The following is a 24,433-nucleotide window of genomic DNA, read 5'->3' on the forward strand; positions in this document are numbered from 1 at the left end:
CCTGGGAAAATGGCAGCAGGAGACCCAGCCACTGCGCCTCGCTGCTGGGTTGTCTCTGCAGTGACCCTCTCTTTGTTCCCTTCTCGTCAAAGCGGCGGCAGGATCATCACCCTGGAAGGAAGAGGCTTTGAACTGGTCCAGAACGTGTCCATGGTGGTCCGAGGCATTGGCAGAGAGCCGACGGTGGGTGTCCCCCTGGGTATTGCCCAGTAACCAGGGTGTGAAGCTGAGGCCTGGGCACCTGCTACAGACTGGGCTGGGAGCAGGGCTGGGTGGGAGCACTCAAGATGTCAGGGTTTGACGTGTGTGCTCTCTCCTGCTGTCAGAGCTGCAAGGTTCACACCGACACCACCATCACCTGCCCCTCTCCTGCTGCCTCCAACATCACTGTGGGGAGCAAGCCTGCACCCGTCGATTTCTATCTCAATGGTCGCCTCTACACAGATGACCGTCCAGCTCTGGATGAGGAGATGTACCCCGAGGAGGCCTTGCACATCAGCAAGTTCAGCCTGGAGTACTATGCTGACCCCCAGTTCTTCACAGCCAAGAAGGAGAAGTGGATCAAGCACCATCCTGGCGAGCCCTTAACCCTGGTTATACATGTGAGAGCGTGGCGTTAACAGCTCTGCTTCTTTCGGGGTGCTGCATGCTCCCCACTGGGAAGCTCTTCAGTCTCAGCACTGTGACTGTCCACACAGGCAGGAGGGAGATGGGGGATGGATGAGGATGGGAGAGGCAGGAATGATACAGGAGCTGGTAGTTCTTGCTCAGTCCGCTGCACCTGCATCTCTTCACCAGGAGACACAGCCTGACCTGAGGATGCCCTTGGAGGCATGGTTGCAGAGCGCTGCCTTTGGAGGATGTAGTAGCAAGAAGCTAAATAAAATACTGGGTATATGAAAGAGAATGGTAATGCACTGGCCTGAAATCAGGCAGGTGCTCCAGAAGGTCCTGACAATAGGTATTTATTCTTGCAGAAACAAGTCATGCATTCTTCTCTTTTGGCTACTGAATTCAGCTGAGTTAACAAGGAAGTCAGGGTACAGCAATTGAGTGGCTTGGACAATGTGCAACTGTAATTCAAAGGCCATTGTTCACCGCAGGATATCCTCACTGCTTGCAACGTGCTTCAGAAACTCACTCCCCCGTTCTCAGGCTCTGCAGACACATCCCCTGGCTATCTCCTCTGTACATCCTTCCCCTCTCCCAGGTGGGCGCTTAGATCCTTATCTTCAGTGCACAGCAGAGCAGATCAAAAGCAGATTTTTCCAGGTTCCATGAGGGGCTTGCTCGTCCTGTGCCCCTTGCTGAGTGAGGAATGGGAAGCAGGAAAATGGGGAATGGCCCAGTTCTGGGTTTCCTGTGAAGGGCTGAAAAAACGTCCTTCATGATGGAGAGTCCTCCCAGGTCTCAAAACCAGCAGGGAATACGGAAAGTAAGGCAGGAAAATCCATTGCAATTTTGACTGCTGCTCTAAAGACTGACATCCTGGTTCTATTTTTGTCATTAGAAAGAGCCTGACAGCCTGGGCCTGGAAAGCAACGAGTACCAAGTGAAGATTGGCCTTATCTCGTGTGAGATCCAGATTGTTTCGGACAAAGTCATCCACTGCTCTGTCAACGAGTCACTGAGCACCTCGGACAGGCAGCTCCCAGTGACGGTGAGTCCCGGAGCCTCCACGCTCTGGGCACGGGCACAGGGGTCCCAGTGCAAACCCGGCAGGCATGGGTGGAATGCTGCCCCCATGGGAGGTGGACAGAGCACCTCGGCTGGCGGCTCGCTGCCGGGATGCAGGAGCAGTGGGCGCTGAGGCCGCCCCAAGTCATGGAGAGGGGCTGCCCACTCCGCATCATGGGCACCGGTGAGGAGCTGGGCTGTGAGCTGGGGGGATTTTGTGAGCTCTTGTGTAAAGCGCTATGAGCTCCAGGCGCATGAGGGTTCGTCACTTGCTGTAATTGTGCCCCTCATGAGACACGTTTGGGGATTTCCATGCAGCTTTCCTCCAGCTGGCCTCCTACAGCCAGCACAGGGGCTACAAGTGGGTGTGAGGGTTCACCCTCACCAAGCTGCAGTGAACCACTGGAGATGGGTCCCTGTGTGTGGCTGGGCAGGGCAGGAGCAGTGCATGGGGCTGGAAGGTTTTGTGTTGCTTCCCAGGGACTGCCATTTGTCACCGTGAAGTGTTTGGTGTTCAGGGCTCTTGTTCCTCTTTGTGTCTGCAGAATTCACAGCACTTTGTTAGTGTCCTTTCCATGGAGGGCTGGACTTACCTGCTCTTCTTGCCCTCGGTTTCCCTCATGTCATCTGCAGCCCATTGCCACATAGGGATGTGATTTTGCCTCTTCATATCTGGAGAGAAAATGCCTTCGTCTTCATGGTCTGAGACCCTGCAGCCCCCTTGTGTTTAACTGTGAACGGGTGGGAGCTTGCAGCATGGCAGGGAGGAGGAGGAGGAAGGCTGTAAGGGAGTTGCAGAAGCTGTGGGCTTGTGCTGCCTGGAAGAACAGCATGAAAATGCACCACCAGTTCACTGACAGGCTCCTCCAGTTTACTGATTACAAGCTGTGGTATATGAAATTCTGCTGCAAACTGGGAACATGGAAATGCAGAAGTAGCAGAATTTCCCAAGTCATTTTAATGGAAATTTTAAATAGGGTATTTTGTTTTTAGTTACAACTGAGGAACAGGAAAATCCCTTTGGGGAAGAAAAGCAATTTATGAGTTTGCTAGTCTTGGTTTGACATAAAACATTCCAGGCAATGAACTAGCAGGTCCTTAGGAAGCAGGAGAATGATACCCAGCCCTGAAGTATCACATAGCTATTAAGAGTGTACCAGCAGTGAGAGTGCAGCTGAACAATCAACTCTTATCATGTCTGTGCACATGTATTGGACCTTCGTACATGGTTGGAGTTGTCTCCTGCTTGCCCCTTCATAGCAGCAGCTGCCTTTACAACACTCGTAGCAGCTTTGATAGCACAGCACAGTGGTCCCTGCCTGACCTGCAGCCAGGGCAGCAGCCAGGGGCCGCTGATGCAAATTCTGCTGGGGAGCTGATGCCTGTTGCTGTAACTGTCCAGTCTGTTCTTGTTTAGGTGGTAGAGCTCCCATCTGCAGTGGTCAGAACACAGGAAAACAGCCCTTGAAAATGTGTCCCAATGGTGATCTGAATTCTGACCCTGATTTTGGGTATGGCAATTCTGTGAAGGTCCATGTTAGCAAGTTGTACAGGGCAGTAAGAGCTGTCTGTAGAGAAAAGGAGCTGGTGATGAAGATGGGGCTCCTAAGCGTCCCTGTGTTTTGGAGATCACTTTCAAGCATCATTTTTGGGAGTGCAGTAGGTGAGCTGGAGCTTAGTTTTGGTCTGGGTTTGCTGGAGGCACCACCCCAGAAACCATCAGTGTCAGAGCCCATCTGGGGCTGGTACAAGGGCATGTTGGGGCTTGGAGTCAGGGGAGCCAGTCCATGTGTCCAGCACTGGTGGCTGGAGGTGCTGAAGGTTCCCCTGGCTCCAGGTGCTGGCAGCTGGAGCTGCCCACATGAGGCTTTCCTTCCTCTCTTGCCCATGGAGGCAGCAGCTGTGGCCAGAGCTCCAGCCTTGTCTGGGTGTCTTTGGCTGGCAGCACTGGTGCCCTCAGCAGTGCTCCCAAAAGCAAGGGCTGAGATTTCCCGGTGGGTATGGAGCTGTGTGCTACACATTGCCTGATGCGTGAATGTGGTGGGAAGGACTTTGTCCCAGCTGCTGAGAGCTGACTTTAATGACAGTGCACCTTTCCTGGAGGTGCTCCATGACACAGATGCAAGCATAAGGTGATTCCACCTCTTCCTGACCTCATTTCAGTTTGGGGTTTTTGGGGTTTTTTTTTTGTTTGTTTTTTTTTCCCCTCAAGTTTTTCTTGCTTCTCTTTCCTTGAGAGAAGTGAAACTCACAGTTCCGGAGCAAAAGAATTGCGTGGTCATGAGTTCTCCTTATCAGATGATGCTGTTGCACCCTTTCATCCCAGGGATCTAAAGAGCCATTTATAAACAGCACCAAATAAACTCAGCAGCCTGCCTGTGGTGTGCGTGTTGGCCTCCTCCCTTCTGCTGATCAGGAGACCGCAGAACTGAGCTCAAGTGGTTTGTGCTTGGTGTCACAAGAAGTATGGGTTGGGAGCAGAGCCAGCACTTCTGACACCCAGTCCACTGCTTCAGCCACAAGATCATTACTTGTCTCTGGTCCCATTATTATTTGTTTTTATTCTCTTACTTTATTTCAAAAGTTAAACTTTAAAAGAACAAAACCAAACTTTCCCTTACTTGTATTTCAAAGACCTGAAAGTTTCTTTTCCTTCCTTCTCCTGAGTGGCAGCAGTTCTGGTTTTGGAGCAGATCAAAGGCCTTTCAGAGGCGTAACAAAGTCAGATGTTTAGTGCAAGTGGTTTTCTAGTAAAAGGAGTCTAGGCAGCACTCTATGGTATGGTGAGCTCTCTAAGAAAAGGGTGTCTTGTGTTCTGGGGTGGGTTCGGTGGGGCTGTGACATGAGTCCCTGTGGTGGCCTTAGGATAGGCGAAGGTCTGTTGAGTGCTGCCCCATGGTCCCTGCTTGCTCAACCTCTGAGCTGCTTGGCAACGTGCTGCTGAGCTCCTGCTTTTCCTCCCTCTCTCCTTCTCTAGATCCAAGTGGGGAAGTTCAACTACACAATTGCAATGCTGCACCTTGGGGGAGGAGAGACCGCAATCATCGTCTCCATTGTCATCTGCAGCATCTTGCTGGTTCTCTCTGTTGTAGGTAAGGGAACAAAACAATGAGTTTCTAGGCTGTGCTGAGGTTTTTTCCCTTTGCATGTGGAGGGGGGAAAATGCCTCACTCACATGTTAAGAAACTTCTGAGCGCTGCAGTTGTGCAGCATCTGAAACTGGTCTGGGTGCAAGTATCACTCTTCTTTGTATAGATCAAGCCAGTACCCAGGATCAAAGCTTCCTGCAGCATGGAGTATTTGCTGGCTGAATCCATAGCTCAACTCTGTTACTTGAGCCTGTGATATTTATAAACTTACTCTTTTCCCCAAAACACTTAGTAGCTATGATAATACAAAATAGAGTGTGAGAAACTGGTTTTGGGCTCATACTGACATGAGCAGGGCTTACTCACAGGCATGACCGTTCCAGACCATCCCAAAGGTCCACCTAGCTCAAGGTCCTGTCATCAACAACAGCCAGTGACAGCCACCTGGCAAAGAGTATGAAGAACAGAGCGAGCATCCATAGCTGCAGACCTGGAGCAGACACAACAGTTTGCCCAGCTCACTGGGAGCAGTGCAACACACCTGTGTCCTCTGGCTTGGGCAGCTCCTCATCGCGTGCCCAGCAAACCCTGTGCAGCAGGAATCTGCCAGCTCACAGCAAATGAGGTGTTTCTAATAAGATTTAATTTATTTTTAGTAAAGGTTTTAATGCACACTATTTATTTAAGGCACCACCCGTCATTAGAAACATATTTCTGGTGGCACGGGAAGACTGTCAGACATGAACACTGTAATACAGGTGGTAAACATCTTAAAATCTGTATTCATTAATCAGCTGGAATACATTAATATACAGTTGAGCTGAATGCAGACAGCCCAGACCTAAACTGAAGATGACAGCTACAGCACGGTCATTAAATTCCAGCTGGTTTTACTTATTTACAGATAATCGACCACTGCCTGATCAGATACCAGTCTTGTTGTAGGTGTTAAACCAACACTGGGTTTAGCTTTCTGCACCCATGCCAGCAGCGGACCGCTCTGATCTTAGCTGCAGCTGCTCCTAAGCCCTACTCCAACAGGCTTGTTCCCTTCCTCTTTTCCAGCTCTCTTTGTGTTTTGCACAAAGAGCCGCAGAGCTGAGCGCTACTGGCAGAAAACCCTGCTCCAGATGGAGGAGATGGAGTCACAGATCCGGGAGGAAATCCGCAAAGGTAAGTCACCATGCCGGGTGCCAAGGAGGAGCCAGAACTGGGAGGGAGATGGCAGAATAGCAGCTTGAAGCCGTTCACCTTCTACTCAGTAGAAGTTTATAGAATTATTTATAGGCGAATTTCTGTCATTACCTTTGAGCTTTGGCAGGGTTTGTGAATGGGGCTCAAAGGCTGGAAGAGTGACTCTGCTGCTGTCTTGCTGCCTGACTTGGGCAAGCAGGGTTAAGGGCCCTTGGCCATGCCAGAGGGTTGCTTGAAGGCCACACTAATCGGTGTGCTCTATGGGTGGGTGCAACAGGAACTGCAGAACGCTGCTGCTAGAGCAGTGGGAGAAGCCACGAGCATCTGCCTCTGTCCCCGTGGTACGTGGCTGCAGCACAGGCTGGGGTCCTGCAGGACCAGCGACGGGGCTGTGCTCCTGCAGGCAGGGCTGGCATTCCCCCTGTCAGTGCTGCAGGACGTGCTGTGGAGTGCTCATGGTTAAACCCTGACACTGATCTGCTGCTCGCTGACAAAACCTGCGGCAGCCCACTCTAGGGAAAGGCTGGAGGAGGCAGAGCTGAGATGTGCCACATATCTTGGTGCCAGCCTGCTGCTGCCTCAGCTGTTGGTGTTTCGGAGCTCTCACCATCTGCGGGTCTCTTTGTGTAAGGTTTTGCGGAGCTGCAGACAGACATGACAGACCTGACCAAGGAGTTAAACCGCAGCCAGGGGATCCCGTTCCTGGAGTACAAGCACTTTGTCACCCGGACATTCTTCCCCAAAGTAAGGCAGTACCGGCTTTCACTGGCACCTGATTGCTCCCAGGTTCCTCCTAACCAGATCAGGGCTCTGCTTCCCCTCTGCTATAGGAGTATTACTGTGTAACAAGATAATTCCACTGTTGTATATTTAGTTGTCACATATTTCAGCCTCAGTTATCATCAAAAGCAGAGCCACAACCCCTGGATATGAAGCTTGCACATGGCAGGAGGCTGGCCGTGGCTCTGGCTCACCCACTGGATGCTGTTGAACACCCTCTGTGACATGAGCAGAAGGGACTGGGGACTCCCCCTTGTCCCCAGGGGCTCCAGTGTCACCCCACTCTGTTCAGCTGAGGCTGAATGGTGTATCTGCCATTGGCATTCAGGGAGAAGGGGCTTTTTGTTCCCTCCAGTGTGCCACCGAGCATTCCCTGCTGCTCTGCCAGTCCTCAGGGGCTCATTGAATGCCTCGTCTCCCCCTTCCTCTCCTCTCTGTCAAAGGCTGGGTGCCTGGTGCTCCCAGTAGACGCCCCATGGGCACCCAGTCCCAGTCTGTCTACCCAGAGTCCTCCTCTGGGGCCACACCAGACACGCCGGTGCCGTAATTCCTGTCACGGGCTGCTCGGCTGCGTCGCTGCGCGCCCTTAACAGCGGCTGTATTTCACCCCCGAGGCAGTTGCATTTCAGTGGTGAGGAGTGAGATGATGATTTATGACTGCAGAGTGTTTCATTAGGAGTTATTACTCAGGTTTTTCAGTTACCCAATCTCTACATATCAGCACACTGGAGTCTTCAAGACTCAGGCTGCTATACGAATGCTAGAGATTTATACATTTTTCCCATCTGTTTCAAAAGTTACATATGTTAAAACACCCAGTACTGCTCTATTTTGACTTAAGTCTTCTATAATGCTTTCTCTTCTGGGGTTTTTCTAGCTGTCAAATTAGTCTATTTGCAGTCTCCCTACCCTAACAGCCTTGTGTCTGCACGCACATCTGCCTCCCCCCTCTCTTGTGGTGTTTGCTCATTCAAGAGGCTCTTGCAAAGTGTTTAAAGGCTTTATAAACCATACCAGTGCAGAGTGGGCGGTCCTCAGTCCCTATTACAAGTCTCTGTCTTGTTCCCTTGCGGTGCACGGCAAGCGAGGACGTCCCCGGCCGAGTGCAGAGCCCTCCCCTAACGCTGTGCTTGGTTGCAGTGTTCCTCACTCTACGAGGAGTGCTACATCCTGCCATCCCAGCAGCTCAACTCCCAGGTGGGCTCCCAGGTCCAGGAAACTCATCCGCTCCTGGTGGGGGAATGGAAAGTGAGTAACCCACTAACAGAACAAATGCTTTCGAGTGGTTGCTAACTGTAGTCGTGTGTGTTCACAGTGCTGGGTATCTTCTTGTGGTGCATGGGGGATGCTTGATCACTCAAAGCAATTAACACATACCAGCATTGGATTAGCTTTGGCTGTTTGGAGAAGGCATCTCTGTGGATGTGCTCATTGTCCTGAGATCCTCCCCAGCTCTGCTGTGGTCTTTTCTCCCTGGGTGTATCGTACTGTGTCACCTCAGTCCTGGGCACAGTTCATCATAAATGAGATTCCTCCCAAGCAGTACTTGGTAAAAGCTGCTGTTGTCCCAGAGCTGGGTTTCATGTGGACAAGAAATAGGAATTGAAGGATCAGATGTTGGAAGGGAAATCTGCTTAGAGCAGCTCCAAGTAGATGAGGTTGCTGAGGGCCTTGTCCAGCTGTGTCAAGTGTGTTCAAGTATGGAAGTTCCACAGCCTCTTGGGGCCCTGTTCCATTGTCCAACCACCTTAAGGGTGAAAACTTCCTTCCTTATATTTAATCAGTGTTCGATGCTCCATCTGCTGTCCCTTCCCTCTCGTCCTAGCCCTGTGCCAGCAGAGAAGAGTCTGGCTCTGTCTTCTCTGCCCTCCTATGGGGTAGCTGAAGACTGCAGTACGATCCCCCATTAGAACTTTTCTTGAAGGCTCACCAAACCCAGCCCTCTCCACCTCTCTCTGTACACCCAGTAACTGTTTTAGCAGCCCTCAGCTGCACTTGCTCCACTTTGCCAACATCCTTGTTGTAGTGGGGAGCCCAGAACTGGCCACAGTACTCCAGGTAGCCTCCCAGGTGCTGAGCAGAGAGGAATGGACACTGCCACTGGCAAAGCCCCTGAGCAAGCTGCTTCTGATACAGCTGTGTATCACATACAGTTGTGCCCTCTCCAGGAAAGCAAGCTGCTGGATTGTGCCGAGCAGAGGGAGTAAGGGGTCTTCAGCTCAGCACCTCCGCCTTCAGCAGGGACATCCTTGCAGTCAGGATGGATAAAAGCTAGAGGAAAACAACAGCCAGGGGTTTTCTCACTCTGCTTTCTATTTTTCCTTTAGATCCCTGAAAACTGCAGACCCAATATGGAAGAAGGAATCTCGCTGTTCTCCACCTTACTCAACAACAAGCACTTCCTCATTGTGTTTGTCCATGCTCTCGAGCAACAGAAGGACTTTGCTGTTAGAGACAGGTATGCGCTTCTGAACAAAAGACCTGGCAGCCGGAGGACACTGATTTATGCCTAACCTGTGAGCAATCCAGCCCATGGCTGGAGCATGCTCTTTTGATGAAGGTTGAGCTGCACTTGCCTCCCACGTTTCTATTAGAAACGGATGGCCATAAACCTCCATTATCCTGAAAAGCACCAAAAGGTACAATGAGCAACTCGCTCATGAAGGTATCTCTGAACACTCGGCTTACCAGTAAAAGGGTGGGAGCTGATCCAAGGTCGTGCAGCACTGAAAGAGGGTTTGAAGTTTTGACACCATTGAGAAGGCTGATGAAAATTGCCTTGAATACTGCCTTTGTGTTCTGGGATTTTTTAAGGCAGTCAGCAGTTTGGTCTCGTTGGATTTGTGCTTGAGGCATGCACATTTCTGTGTTTCAGATGTAACCTGGCCTCCCTGCTTACTATTGCGTTGCATGGGAAACTGGAGTATTACACCAGCATCATGAAGGACCTCTTGGTGGATCTAATAGATGCTTCAGCTTCCAAAAACCCCAAGCTGATGCTGAGGAGAACGGAATCTGTGGTGGAGAAGATGCTCACCAACTGGATGTCCATCTGCATGTACAGCTATCTCAGAGTAAGAGATCCAGATCACTGCTGCTGCGGGTGCCAGCTCAGCACTGTGTGCAGTGGTAGTGAGGGATGTGTGGGGCAGCTGAGGACCTAAAGACCTCAAGTGGCGAACACTGCCACTTGCATGGTCATTAGTGGTTGACAAACTCTGGTGTATTGAAAGGTTCAAGTGTGGAAAAGCAACCCTAAGTTCAGTTGCTTCTCCCCTTCTGCCTGGGGATTTGGTGAGACCAGACTTTGCGGTGGCCTTTGCCAAGGCCAGAGCACGAAGCAACGTTTTCACCATCCTTGAGAAGAGAGCCGCAGGGAGTTGAAAAGTAACCAGAATGGGATGAGGTTTTGGAAACTGTTCCAGTTATTTGTTGTTTGCTTTACCCAGCTGCCGCAGCCGTGCTGCTGGCTGCCAGCCCATTCAGCATTGTCAGGAGGCATGGTGGTGCCGGGGCTGCTCCATGCCGGTGCCCGTTGGTATATGGGGCTTCTCACGCAGGAGATGTCCTGGTGTTCCGCACCAACCAGGCGGATCTTAGCAGGAGAAGGGGGATGTCTGTCCCAGAAGCTTGACTGTCTTCCGATGGTGACAAAAAGGAATCTATTTGGCATCCCAGAGCACATCAACAGTCCATCTGCTCAGTGCTTTATCTCCAATGCCTGCCAGTTCTGGTTGGAATTTCCCAGAAGAATTGAGCAATAACTTAATTGATTCCATGGCAGTTAATTGGAGGACACCCCATTATACCCACAGGGCAGAGCCTTGAAAAAGCCTTTGAAAAATCTCTTTTCCCAAAGTGTTTGCTATAGCCACAGAAGCAATACTGCATTGTCCTCATACGTATCATAATGTCTTCTGATCCCAGCTGATGATCGCTTTCTGTCCTAAAGCCCATGGTTTTGTCGTTCATAATCTTTCATTTTAGCTCACACAATTAGCCAGAATAATGAAAGAAAAGTTACAGGAGCAAATGAGGGTGGCTGTGCCGATGCAGCACGGCCCAGCCTGTAAGGGTGGAAAAGAGTGAATTAGTGAGGGAGGTTTTAATCTTCAGTTTTTCTGCCTGTAGTTAAACCACTGGAGGAAAAAAAAGTGCTGATCTCTCCTTCTGGAGAGTGCAGACCACATGTGAGGCATCTGATCCAGCTCCAGTGTGTGCTAAAAATGGACATTGTGCAAGAAGGCTTTCTCAGGGAAAAGGAAAGACAAAAAAAAAAGAGGAAAAAGTTGAATCCTATCACGTGGGCCCAAGGCTTGGGCACTCAGTGCAGCTCGGTCCTGGTGAGGAGCAATGGGCACTCAGTGCAGTTGGTCCTGGTGAGGAGCAATGGACACGCTGTACAGCTGGGTCCTGGTGAGGAGCAGTGGGCACTCAGTGCAGCTGGGTCCTGGTGAGGAGCAATGGGCACGCTGTGCAGCTGGGTCCTGGTGAGGAGCAATGGTCACGCTGTGCAGCTGGGTCCTGGTGAGGAGCAATGGGCACTCTGTGCAGCTGTGTCCTGGTGAGGAGCAATGGGCACACTGTGCAGCTGGGTCCTGGTGAGGAGCAATGGGCACTCTGTGCAGCTGGGTCCTGGTGAGGAGTAATAGGCACTCTGTGCAGCTCAGTCCTGGTGAGGAGCAATGGGCACTCAGTGCAGCTGGGTCCTGGTGAGGAGCAATGGTCACGCTGTGCAGCTGGGTCCTGGTGAGGAGCAATGGGCACTCAGTGCAGCTCGGTCCTGGTGAGGAGCAACGGGCACGGTGCACAGTTCAGAGGTGGTGAGGAGCTCCAGCCTCCCCGGGGCACCTCCTTGTATCTGGATGGTTTCAGCTCAGGGCTGTGATTTAAATACTAGCAATAGTCAAATGCCTCCCATGTGCCTTGCGTTCCTCTGGATCAAACTCTTTTGCCTTCAGAGAGGCCTTTCTTGGTTAAAAAGAAAGGCTGCCCGCCTGCCTGTAGCACTGGCCTGTCAGCCGTGTGACGATGGGTCTGGTTTTCATTCCTGAATTATCCCCATTAATCACAACCTCTATTTGAAACAGCTGCTGCAAAGGTCCCTGCCATTGTGCAGTGGAAAAATTCCAAGTGCTTGTATTTTCCCTTGTAAGTCAACGCTACATGCTCAAAACATTTGTTTCGTATTAATGCTCTGCCTAACAGTCCGTCCATTTGTGTTTTGGGGAGAATGATTTGAAGGAGCTGTCTTCAGCTGGGAAGGAGTTGCAGGCCACAGTCACTCGTGGTCTGAACATGTGCAGGGCACCTGAAGGCGATGGAGTCACCACTCTGACAGGGAGCTTTGGCTCAGTGTGGGCAGGAGATGTAATGAAGACCTAGCAGGAGGCTTTTTGGGGCCAGAGTCAGAGGAAACTTGCAGCCTCTGCACAGCCGATGCAGACCCCTGTTTCTGTAGAAGCCAGTGAGAAGTGGAGATAAAGCAGTCTATGTCTCTACTTGCTGCTACAGCTTTGGTGGAAAACACTGGAAGAAAAAGCCTTTCCCATGAGATGCTGTGATACCACTGTGCCTGGCTCCTAACAGGATCAGGGGACTGGGAACAGAAGGAAAATTAACGTCCTGGAATTCAGGTCTGGGTCCAAGCTTCCCAAAGTTTCGCGTGTGGGATGGAGCTGAGGCTTGGTTCTTCACAGAATGCAAACAGATAATAACCCCCAAATTAGCAGGCACTTGGGATAAGCAGCTGTTCTCTGTGCTTTTCCCACCCCAGCCTCACCAAGGCACTTTGGAAATGGCTCGTGTTCCTGGGAGGACATCTCTAATGACTTGTCAGCCTCTTTAATAGGGCAGCAACATGTGAATCCAGCCTGGGCTCTAAACTCTTTTTTTTCCCAAGCATATAAAACCCAAGCCCTCCTACGCTCATGTGCGTGAAACAGTTCAAGTGATGCCAGCCTGAACTGTGCTTCCCATTACTGCAAAGTTATTTCAGTGCCCTGGGTAGCTTTAAGAGCCCGTAACAGTTCAGTCAGAAATGAAAATGAAGTCTCATTAAAATACATTCACAATAGGAGGAAAAAAGGCCCCAGACTGTGTTTTTTTAAGTATTTTTTTGTCCTGAATCAGCACTGATCTCTTCAAGTTAAACTTCCTTTCTCCCAACCAGCCAAATCCAAAGACAGTTTTGATTCATTTCCAGATGAGTTTTCTGAACAATGCTGGAGGTTTCCAAGTTTGCCATTTTATCTCTAGTCCCTGTCTGCCAGCCCTTCTTTCCCCTCTTTAAAATCTGCTGTCTGATTAGCACTGTTGCACATTTCCATAACATCCCACAGTTCCTGAGCCTGAAAGCCATAAACCCAAGCAGAAATAGGATCTCGCCAGCCAAGCGCTAGCGTTTCCCACCTGGCCAGGCCGGGGCTGCTCCTGCTCCTGCTCCTGCACGTTCAGTGTGCCCCGTCCCGCACAGCTTTACCCGAGCAGAGCTGGGTTCAAGCCGTGAAGAGCTCCTGTATCAGCAGGACGATGTTTTTGGAGGCAGCCGCGTAGCTGTTGGCAGCCCCCTCACATCTCGCTGCGGCCGGAGCTGGAGCTTCCCACGCTGGGACAGGGCAGGCTCCAAAACCCGGTGCTCAGTTCAGTCTTGGGTTCGTCCCTGCTGCCTGCTCACACACATGGGACAGAAGCAGCGTTCCTGTTGGTAGCAGGGTCATCTCTGGGGTCTGTCAGCGCTCTTTGTGTAGGGTCAGCTTGGCAGGGCTCCCCACTCACACTATGGGGAAGGCAGGTACTGCAGGCTGAGGATGTCCCCTTGGGGATACTGGTGTCATCATCTCCTTGCTTGTTATCTCCTGCCTTTCTGCCAGAAACTAACTCTTCTGTATGTCTCCTGACACTTTCTCCACTCCTTATCTCCTCCTCATGCCTGTGACTTCACATCTTTCTCTGCTCTCTGGAAGCCATGCCTTCCTCCATTTCCAGACTGGCAGCTCTGCTGCAGCACCCATTTCATGCTGTGTGCTCAGGGGCATTGCAAGAAGCCATTAAACCCCAAGGAGCTTCCCTGTGGTCATAAAAGAAGTTGTTCTCAGAAAACGAAGCGGGTGCCCCGTTGGCACAGATGGTGTGTGCCCACCTACCACACTGCCAGGGGCTTACTGTGCCGAATGCAGCCACATCCAAATTAACATCCAACTAATTGCTTTAGCAATTATAGGGCAATTAGAATAAAAGAATCACTGTCTTAATTAAGAAGCAGATTGAACAGGATTTAGCAGCTCCTAGCTGAGAAATACCCAAATCATTTGGTATCTGTTGTTGTGTGTATGATTTCAGATGGCAGCAATGCTTGTGCAGGGTGTGTGATGCTCAGAAAGTACATAAATGTGCAATAATTTGCACTTGCCTCATTGGAAGAAAATTGCACATGAACACTGGGGAGAATGAGATGTACTCCAGTACCAAAAGGTTTCTTAAGAAAATACCTTATGTTTTACTTGCACATCAGCACAGCAGACAGAAGTGGATCAGACTCTGGCATGAAACCATGTCTCTGAACCGCATCGCAAATAGCTGGTCCCTGTTCTGGTTTTGTTTTCCTTGCAGCAGTGTCACAGTTCACCTCTCTCCTGTAAGATGAAGTTTGATGAATGTAAGGAGTTAAATGGTGTGTTTGCTTGCTGTCGCATGGGAACAGCTTGTTGACCCTGATCCTTTCTGCCTTGCTGTGATCGGGGCTCTGCTGTGGTATGAGAAGTATGAGCACCAGTTCCCAGGGCCACAGGCACACACAGTGGGCTCACTTCCATGGATTTCAGTGGCAGACCAGGGAGTGCAAAGAGGGGTTCTGCTGATATCTCCATGACAAAGCTGGGCACCCGAGTATCTCTGCAGGACTGGATTTTGTGCACATCAGCCCCATCCTTGTGCTGCTGAGTGCAGTACCTTGTGCAGTCTGTGTCCTGTCAGACTGCAAGAAACATCTCTGTACCGGCCTATGCCAGATTCTCCCTGAGGTTCCTGTGTAATTTCACATGTAAATTAATGCACATTTGTGTTTGCTGAGCGCCGTGCATGCACATCCCCACTCCACACAGCTACACACGTGCCCCCTCCTGAGCTGTACCGGGCACTCTGCCCATGAGGCAGCGGTGCTAACAGGGAGCCGCAGCAGTTGGATGGGGCATGTTGATGTGACAGGCACAGTTCACCCTCCCCAACACAGCCTGTGGCTCTCATCGGCTCTTGTCTCCTCTTCCCCATCAGTGCTGTCACATTGCCACAAGTCTGAAAACTTCTGAGCAGCTGCAGAGAGATGCTGGGGGGAGCTGGGGGACCAATGGGTTCCCAGTGCCTGGGCTGGACCAGTACTATCCCAGCGTGCAGGGGCACTGTCAGTGTCCCGGCCACACTGCTGGAAGGAATCACCACCACCAGCTCCATTTGCTCACTGAGTCTTCTCTCCTTCCCCCAGGAGACAGTCGGCGAGCCCTTCTTCCTGCTGATCTGTGCGATCAAACAGCAGATTAACAAAGGCTCCATCGACGCCATTACTGGGAAGGCCAGGTACACCCTGAACGAGGAATGGCTCCTGAGGGAGAACATCGAGGCAAAGCCAAGGGTGAGTTCCTAGACCTGGTTCTGATGGGGGCAATTATGCATGAGGCCAGTGTGGTACCCATGCAGGTGGGATAGACACATAAACCATATCCCTGCCAGGCACCTTGCCACTGCCTAAGCTCACGACTGCAGAACAAGGCTCATGACTGTGCTTCCATGTCTGTCCCTTGGTGGGTCACTGAAGTGTCTCAGACGGATGGTGGAGGGAGGTGACAAAATTTGTTCTGCCATATTCAGTTAAAGCAGCAGGTTTATCGATCCTGGCAAAAAAGCATCTTCACTAGCAGCGGGGAAGTGGTGGCTGCAGACCTGGCACCCAGGGTGAGGGCTTTGCCCAGGTCACAGGAGCGGTGCTGAGAGTGGCTCTGCGGAATGTCTCCTGCGGGACCAGAGCAGCCAGGGCTGTGCATGTGGAGGGCCCAGGTCCCTTCTGTGCCTGACACAGGATTCAACAGACACCTTTCCAGAGCCTCAGTCAAATCCTGCTTTCAATTACCTGGCATAAATCTGGAGCAGCTTTGCTGCAGTCAGGAGGTTACCCCGGATGCGCATCACCATAACTCAGAGCAGGTTCAAGCTTCCACATCCTCTGCAGATTCCTGTTATGAATTGACCTGTAAATGTACAGAGCAAAGCCGGGGGTGAGCAGCAGGCGCAGGGTGTTGGCGCTCTCAGCAGAGGTAACTCCATGAGTGTGAGCAGGGGAAGTGCAGCCGCTTCCCACTTGGCAAAGAAGGGGCAGCAGCTGCAGGGGATATGCGATGACAGTCTCAGCATTGCTGCTAGCCTCTGATGCAAAACCCACCTGCACAGTGTCGAGTGTGAAATGACGTCTTCATTAATGCTGTGGAGAAAATTGGACTTCACCTGCACATTCACAGTGCCCATAGTCAGGGGTGCTGATACTGAGATGCAGCATTTGCAGATAACTCTCACATGTACCAGGGTCCTTCTGGGAGGCAGCTCTGCCTGAGCACAAGCAATGCTCCTGGTACCTGAGCTCCTGGCCCCGGGCTGACTGGGCGGGCAGCAGGATGGCACTGGGATTGCGTTCACCACTCAAGGACGGCGCAGGGTTTCTCTCAGGGAAGCAGAGGACACAGGCAGAGGAGCTGGGGCTGTCCCAGGGTAAAGCCTGGCAGCGGCAGGGGAGGTGTCAGTGTCAGTCCCCGTGTCTTGGCTCTGGGCCGGCAGCCCCCTGGGGTGTAACTCAGCCTCTCTGGAGGGTGAAGCCTGGATGGTGACATTTGTTCAGCCATTTCCAGCAGTGTGGGGCACAGGGGGAGCTGTGCGGGCGTCCTCAGGAGCTGGCAGACCCGGGCAGGACACCTCTGACTCAGCCTCTGCCTGCAGAACCTCAACGTCTCCTTCCAAGGCTGTGGCATGGACTCCCTTAGCGTCAGGGCCATGGACACAGACACGCTCAGCCAAGTGAAGGAGAAGATTCTGGAGGCCTTCTGCAAGAATGTCCCCTATTCCCAGTGGCCAAGGGTGGAAGATGTCGACCTTGGTAAGAACCAGATGCATTGGACCAGACAGTCCTTAAAATGAGGGAAAGCACCTGCCACTGCATGGTACCTCTTGTGTCTGTTTGAGGGTGGTGGGTGAAGCAGCACTGACCAGAGGGCAGATGTTTAAGTTAGGACAGCAGATCTCAGGGCAGCCTTTCCTGTTGGTGGTCTTCAGGAATGTGTGGTGGGACCAATACTGGTGGACAGAAATAACAGGGCACATAACTGGAAAGAAGCTTTAGGAAAGCCCAAGTGGAGCAGGGAGATGCTTGGACTGGCAGCCTTTAAAGCCTGTAGTCTGGACTCCAGAACAGGTACCCTCTAAGCACCCCTGAGCCTGGAGATGGCTTGTTAATACATGTCTCTCCATAAGCAGCCATAACTGAGCCCATGGGCTCCTGTCTGGCCATAGATTCAGACCTGTCATTTGTCTGCCCAGAGGCCAGCTCCTTCCAAACAAAGGCATGTGCCTCCTCTGGGCTGGTGTCTCACTTCCCCCTTCTCTGTGCTCAGAGTGGTTCGCCACCAGCACCGACAGCTACATCCTGCGGGACCTTGATGACACTTCGGTGGTGGAGGATGGCAGGAAGAAACTCAACACACTAGCACATTACAAGGTAAATCTGCTGGGAAGCAGGGCCTGACTGGCCTTGGGGGCAAGCTGCGGTTCCCCCTCCCAAAACAGGATCATCAGGAGCAGGCAGGGAGGTTGCCATAGCTCCACGAGAGCTTCCAGGGAATAGACATCTGCCCTGGCGAGAAGCTTGTTAATATTGCAACACACTGAAACTAATTAAACCCTCTTCATGCAAAACAAGTTATTCCTGACAACAGAAACAGGAGGGGGAAAAGCCCCTATTCCCAGCGGCCACCAGCTTGGCTGATTAGTACCACTCTGCTCTTGATCTGTGCTCCTACTGAAGTCACTGGCACAATTGTCTCTGTGTGCCCTAAGAGCAGGGGCCAAGGAGGCATCGAGGAGCAGAGGCCAAAAACATGCAGAAACATGGCAAAGCAAACTGTTTTCTTGACCATTTTTCCTTTTGAAATTAAATGAAACCAGCAAATCGGGTATGATTTCCGTATTCCCCGTTACTCCTGGGAGCATAATACTCCCTGGTCTATAACAGTGCATGGAAAATCAAACCGGAGCTGGGTACTTATTAATATGATTATCAGGGTAGTAGCCACGCTCAGAGCCCTGCTGCTGGCACGGTGCCACACTGCACCAGAGCCGGAGCCACGGCACTGGAAGGTGTTGTCAGCCCATGGGTCCTGGCAGCACCAGGTTCCTTCTGCCCTTTGAGTGAGAAGCAAACAGCATCTGCACAGCATCGCACTCCCTCGTCCTGAGCTACTTGGTGTCAACATCCAAAGATATATCTTGGGGGAAGGGCCAGGGTAGGCACAAGGGTGTTTGTTGCAGAGCAGGAGCTGAACCAGTGTCCCCCAACTCTGAAAATCTCCCTGGGGCAGTACCCAGCTCCCTGCGAGGCACCATTAAGGCCCCATCATCAACATCTGCACTTCCCTTCCTCTGCAGATCCCTGAAGGGGCATCACTGGCCATGAGTTTGTCGGACAAGAAGGACACTACACTGAGCAGAGGTAATGTCTCACTGCTCTTCCCCTGTTGCTGCTGACCAGGCAGGAACACTTGTAGCTTTAGAGGAGGGTTGTCTCTGGCCAGGGGTGCTGAGAGCTGGGTCCTTGCCTGGACCATGGGAGACAAAACATCACATGAACAAGGAGTTTTGACCCCCACCTCCAGGCCACCTGCACAGAGCCCATCCCTGCAGTGGAACCTCACTAGAGCGAGGAGCTGCTCAGGCTGGAGCTGCCCTGTTGCCAAGGCTGGGAGACAGTCCCGGACACATGGGGTTGTGGGGCACTGTGGGGTGCAGTGGGGCATCGCAGGGAAGGATGATGCAGGCATGCCCCTGTGCTCATCCTGCTCTTGTGCCCTCCTGCATCCCTCTTAAAACACCCCGTGGAAGACCTCAAGTCCTCCTCAAAGGACTTCCCGAGGTACTCGCCACGTGCCTCAGAAGGCAATAAACAACCCCAAACCAAAGAAAAATGCTGAACTCACTTGGGGTGGGAATGCCAGCTCAGTGCTGGGGCTCTTGGGAATAGGGAAACACCTCCTGATGCAGAGGGTATCTGTGGAAGCGCATTTAAGCTTTGGTGCCCTTGGCTGAGCTGCTTTGTTTCTCTCTTCTTCACAGTGAAGGATCTGGACACGGAGAAATACTTCCATTTGGTGAGTAGAGAGGTTGTCCTCTGCTGCCAGGCTGGCTGCTGGGGAGATGTCCCCCTGGAAGGCAGCAGCCTGGGAAGTGTTGGGGGCAAAGAGGTGACCAGTCAGGCTCTCCTGCACTTAAGTCTGTGGGTCCTGTTTTTTTCAGCATATGTGATGAAAGAGGAGAAAATCCTCTCAGCCTCACTGATATTAACACAATTCATCTCTGTGGGCTGGAACATCAGATGTGAGGAACAAGCTGGATCAGGGCTTGTTAGTTTTCTTTAGAGGGGCTCAAAGAGGTGCAGAAAGGTTATCTGTAGACAAGCTTCAGAACTATGGGACAGAATAAAAACCACCATGACAGCACAACCGGTGTTGTGCCTGTGCTGTAGCTGTCAACAGCCACCGAGAGCTCTGGAGCTGCCAGTAGCATCCCACACAGCCCTGGTCAAAGCATCTACTGGGAGCCCCTGGCACGGCACTGGCTTCCCCGGGCCGGGAGATTGATGAGTTCCTGGCTGTGCTCCGTGCTGAAGGACCAAGTGCTGAACGATGCTAAAAGCTGCTGTGCAAAAAGTGTTATGGAGAGCAATACCTCATAGCCTGATGGGTTTTTTTTTGCTGCCAAAGTTTCCATGCTGGGATGGAGTGCAAATATACAGCGCATGCACACACATGTGCACTCAGCAAGGGGGGAGAAGGAAAGGGAAACCAAATGTGCACATGTGAAACGATGCCAAGATGGCCTTAAATGGCTTGCTAGGTCATTACAGAGCAGTAACTGACTGACCTGCCCAGTGGAATATTTGGTTTTGTTTTCAAAAAGGCGAGGGTGGGAATACTGCCTGATGGTTCTTGCGCTTTTCCCAAACCTAAGAAAAGCTGCTTTCTGCAGAAGCCTTGTGCATTGCTTCTGGGAGCCCAAACTGCAGCGACCTGGGAGCAGGAAGGCCAGCAGACTAACGTGCAAAGTGAGATTGATTGTTTCATTTTCTTTGTCTAGCTTGAGCGAGGCAATAAAAAGTGCAAGAGGAACATCAGAAAAAGGGGTATAATGGATCACTTTTTTAAAGCCATATAAGGGTATATTTACAACACAGTAACTGCTTCTTAATTGAATTTTATATGTAGTTGAAATTCTATACTTAAATGAAAATCCAGTGTGACACTTCCACAGAGGAGCACTCTGAATATGTGTTTTATATCGGACCAGGTTCTCCCAACTGATGAGTCGGTTGAACATAAGAAGTCCCACAGGCAGAGCCATAGGAAGAAAGTCCTCCCCGAGATCTACCTGACCAGGCTGCTCTCCACAAAGGTAGGAGATGGATGCCCTTGCTCAGTCTGTTTGAAGCGAGAGGCCTGCTCTAGGGAGGGAGTGCAGTGGGGCTGGTTGCTCCACAGGGGCAGTGGATGCTGGAGCATGGTCAGTGGGGCTGCCAGGCACTGCTGGCTCCTTGAGCTCCCTCCAGCTTTCCAGCTCATCCTCAGAGCAGCAGTACTGTGGGAAGCCCCACATGACCTCCCCAGGCTGGTCTGGGGTCTGTGCACATGGAAGGGATGCTGACCGCTTCCAGGCTCGTGATGCGCTGTTTAGGTCTGAGCCCCTTTCCGCAGTGAGGAATCCTGCTGGGGAAGGAGATGGAGATGCTCAGCTTTGGGAGCAGGGGAATGTCTGTGCGATCTTAATTCAGATTTGAACTTCCCCCTCTCTGCGAGTGCTCAGCTCCAACAGTTGGGCTCCCAGCCCATCTTTAATCCCAGCATGATGCTTCACTGGAGCAGAGATCACAAGAATGGCCAGCAGTCTCTAGTCTTCTTTGTATTTACTGTGCAGAACAATCGCAGATGTGAGATCCTAGCAGTAAGAAAGAAAATCTCGATGCCAAAAGAAATTAAACCCAAATGCAAGCTAATTATATCGCTATGCACAAATAAACCTTTCCCTCCCTCCTTCGGAATCCTCTTTCCCTGCTGCCAGTTGGATAAATGAGAAAAGGATTTCCCCTTGTGCGCAGCAGTCGCAGCCCCTCCTGCTGCTTCCTGGGCTCTGGTGCTTTCCCCAGGCTCCATAGGGTGCTTGTCCCGCAGGGCACGCTGCAGAAGTTCCTGGATGACTTGTTCAAAGCCATTCTGAGCATCCGAGACGATAAACCACCAGTGGCTGTGAAGTACTTCTTTGACTTCCTAGAGGAGCAAGCAGAGAAAAGAGGGATCACAGACCCTGACACTATGCACATCTGGAAGACCAACAGGTTTGGAGGAGGAAATCTCTTCTTTCTTTCCTTCCTTCCTTCCTTCCTTCCTTCCATCTCTCCAGAGCAGCAGCTACAAAGCCTTGGTGTCCTAATCACTAGGTTGCTAAAAGTAGAAGAGGGACTTGGAAAGCAGGAGGGGGGCGGAGGGGGTGGTGAAAGATGAGGCCAAACACAGGCTTGGAGAGCTTTGACCACAGAGCTCAGGGGAAAAGTGATCTGGAAGAGGAGGCATAGGCAACTAAAGGGAAAACTGGCACACTAATACAAACAATTAAAGGGAAAACAGGAGAGGGAATGAACAATGGGAGACAGCACTGGTGTTAGCTCTGAGCAGTGGAGATCTGAGACAAAACCACGTCAGGCCTTAAAGCACATGGAGATTCTAAAACCAGCAGGTTTGGCTCCTTTTCATTTACTCTCTGGCTCTTCAGCCCTCGGGGCATCTTTGTCTCTGTAACCAAGCTGAGACCCCAGGGCATTCACGGGCACTTGCGCTGTGGCAGTAGCATGCTGGAGCTCTGCAGCCGGGAGCAGTGCTGAGGGATGTGATGAGCACCAGGAATGGGATGGGGGACCCGAAGGGGAGGGGGATTGGAGCAGGAGGAAACCAGAAGATTTAACTGGAAGAGCTGGGAGCCTGGAGGGAGTGTCCGGAGAGGCTAAGTGCCTCTGGGGCTGCAGGGACAGTGACTGTTTCCAGCCTAACGTGAACATTAAAACCAAGTCTGGCTGGGATAGCAGGCACACAGGCACAAGCACCGAGCTACAGCTTTGCCTGCCCTTCATTACCTTTAGTTGCCAGGAGAGCAGAGACTTACAGTGGCTTTCACTCCTCAGCTGCTGAAGAGGAATGATAGGAAGGGCAAACAGTACCCTGAAACTGTGGCCAAGTGAGCTGTGAAATAGTTGGAGGAGAAAATTATGGGTCAGCAGAAAAAGAGGCACATGAAATGCGTTTTGTGGGCAAGGCTTGCCATCAGAACCAGGTGATGGTTACTCTCAGGGAAGACTGAAAGGAGCTGACACCATTGCTACAGAAATCAGGGAGTGGGGAAACCTGCTCCAGCAGCCCTGTGAAGGCAAACCTGCCCATACCCTGCCTGGGCACCAACAGCTGCTGAAGGAATGAGGTGCTGTGCACCCCTGCACAGCCTGAACTTGGAGGTTCCTTCCTGTGCCACGTGCTTCAGCCTGAAGAGATGTCTCTTGAGGGAGAAGACCTGTGCCTGCCCCTCATGTTAGGCAATGGGCCATATGCTACCAGGATGTGATTAAATAGCAGAACCCAGCTCCTCATTCTTTTTTCTCTTTGCTATTCACTTTCGATCATCATCTTTCCTGCATTTCCTCCCCTCTCCCTCTGGAGGACAACTATTCACCTGGTGTGTTCCTGACTTGTTTCCTCCGCAGCCTACCTCTGAGGTTTTGGGTCAACATCCTGAAGAACCCCCAGTTCGTCTTCGACATTGACAAGACAGACCACATCGATGCCTGTCTCTCTGTGATAGCCCAGGCTTTCATTGATGCCTGCTCCCTGTCCGACCTGCAGCTGGGCAAGGTACTGTCCCGAGAGCACGTGTGGCTCCTGTGCGGGCAGGCAGGACACACACCAGTGCGGGTGGGAAGGGACTGTCGGGTCTCCCAGCTCAGCCTCCCGCAGCAGTAGGGATGGTAGAGAGACCCTTGCTCAGGTTCGTGCAGTTGAGTTTTGGCTGTCTCCAGGGGTGGGTTCTCCCTCTCACTCCACTTTAGTTCACACCATGCATCAGCACTGGGAAGCACTTGGCAGGCACTGCTGTCTCCATCCCACGCTGCCCACCCCAGGCTGGCAGAGCCCAGCGGGCTGGCTCTAGGAAGCCAAACCTGCCCTGAGCACATGCGAGGCTGCACGGGCCAGGTCTCCTCTCCCACCACCGGGATCCCATGCACCATCCTGTGTGGGATGTTCTGCTCTCCCACTGCTCTCCCACCGGCTCAGCCAAGCGCGGTGTTGACGTTTGAAACTTCCTGACATAAATAAGTTTTATTAGGAAGTGCTGTACATCCCCCCGTGCCCCCCCAGGGGCCGGCGGTGCAGGGTGTGACGTCGAGGGGACCCTACAGAGGGGGGGCAGGAGGCAGGCGCTGCTGAGGGCAGCAGGAAGCCTTCGCTCCGGGCTGACGCTGCAGGAAGATCTAATGAGCGCTTGATTCTTTCTTTGTTTGGGTTTGGGGTTTTTTTCTGGTGGGTTACGAAACACCTCCAATTTGTCCTTGTCAGGCCGTGGGTGAGGGGAAGAGGGGTCAGCCCGAGTCAGACAGCAGATGGAAACAGTTTTCAGGGATACAATAGCATAACTGAAGGAATTGTTGAGTAATGTGGGAAGAATAAATCCTCAGCATAAAAATCAGCTCGCATACACACGCAGTGTACCGCTGAATGCTTTCCAGGCTGGATTCTTCCCCTGGGTTCAGCATGTTGCTCTTGATACTGCAAATGTGAGAGCAGGCTCGGACTCACACATCTACAGTGCACAAGCAGTTAACAAACCAGTACACATCTCCATAATGCAGACGAATCAGACACAAATTAAAAACTAACTTAAACAAGAGGCAGCATGGGGGGATTTTTTGTGTTTCCAAGGGGAAGAAAAAGAACTATGTAGCGAGCAGGCTCTGTAGCTTGGCTGTATTCCTGCATTGCCTTGTCATTGGGTTTGAAAATAAACTGCTGTGGGATCTGGTGCCACAGCCTGGTGCCCATTTCCCATTTCCCCTGCAGCATCAGCCAAGCTACATATTGCGGCAGCAGATTGCAGTTACCCCGGGCTTCCTTATTTACTGCCCGATACAGCTGAAATGCTGCCTCCTCTGCCGAGCTTGTCTCCTCCCAAGGTCCTCCCTCCCCTCTCCACCTGCCAGAGCATCGGGAGCAGTCCCGCATCCCATGTCAGGGCAGTGGGACACGGTGATCTCACTCCCTTCTGTGCCCCTGAGCCAGGGGCTGTTTCCCTTTGGGATGCAGCACTGGGCCAGTCAGCCAAGTTCATTCCAGGGTAGTGACGTCAGCGGGGCA

At 51.8% G+C, this 24,433-nt stretch overlaps 1 protein-coding gene across 1 annotated transcript in view; it reads left to right on the top strand.

Annotated features, from left to right (window-relative positions):
- Positions 1 to 24,433, top strand: part of PLXND1 (plexin D1) — a 74,089-nt gene that overhangs the window by 46,250 nt on the left and 3,406 nt on the right. The window contains exons 17-33 of the mRNA XM_062636345.1: positions 93 to 183; positions 327 to 602; positions 1,511 to 1,660; positions 4,655 to 4,769; positions 5,832 to 5,939; positions 6,592 to 6,704; positions 7,881 to 7,988; positions 9,068 to 9,198; positions 9,616 to 9,814; positions 15,220 to 15,366; positions 16,719 to 16,875; positions 17,390 to 17,493; positions 18,420 to 18,483; positions 19,104 to 19,138; positions 20,334 to 20,438; positions 21,212 to 21,375; positions 22,789 to 22,936. Of these exons, the coding sequence (XP_062492329.1) occupies positions 93 to 183; positions 327 to 602; positions 1,511 to 1,660; positions 4,655 to 4,769; positions 5,832 to 5,939; positions 6,592 to 6,704; positions 7,881 to 7,988; positions 9,068 to 9,198; positions 9,616 to 9,814; positions 15,220 to 15,366; positions 16,719 to 16,875; positions 17,390 to 17,493; positions 18,420 to 18,483; positions 19,104 to 19,138; positions 20,334 to 20,438; positions 21,212 to 21,375; positions 22,789 to 22,936 (2,215 nt within the window). The remainder of the gene's footprint in view (positions 1 to 92; positions 184 to 326; positions 603 to 1,510; positions 1,661 to 4,654; positions 4,770 to 5,831; positions 5,940 to 6,591; positions 6,705 to 7,880; positions 7,989 to 9,067; positions 9,199 to 9,615; positions 9,815 to 15,219; positions 15,367 to 16,718; positions 16,876 to 17,389; positions 17,494 to 18,419; positions 18,484 to 19,103; positions 19,139 to 20,333; positions 20,439 to 21,211; positions 21,376 to 22,788; positions 22,937 to 24,433) is intronic.

Source organism: Pezoporus occidentalis, unplaced genomic scaffold, assembly GCF_034315485.1.
Source record: "Pezoporus occidentalis ecotype Australia unplaced genomic scaffold, CSIRO_AGI_Poc_V1 ctg114, whole genome shotgun sequence".
In the NCBI taxonomy this organism is placed as follows: Eukaryota; Metazoa; Chordata; class Aves; order Psittaciformes; family Psittacidae; genus Pezoporus; species Pezoporus occidentalis.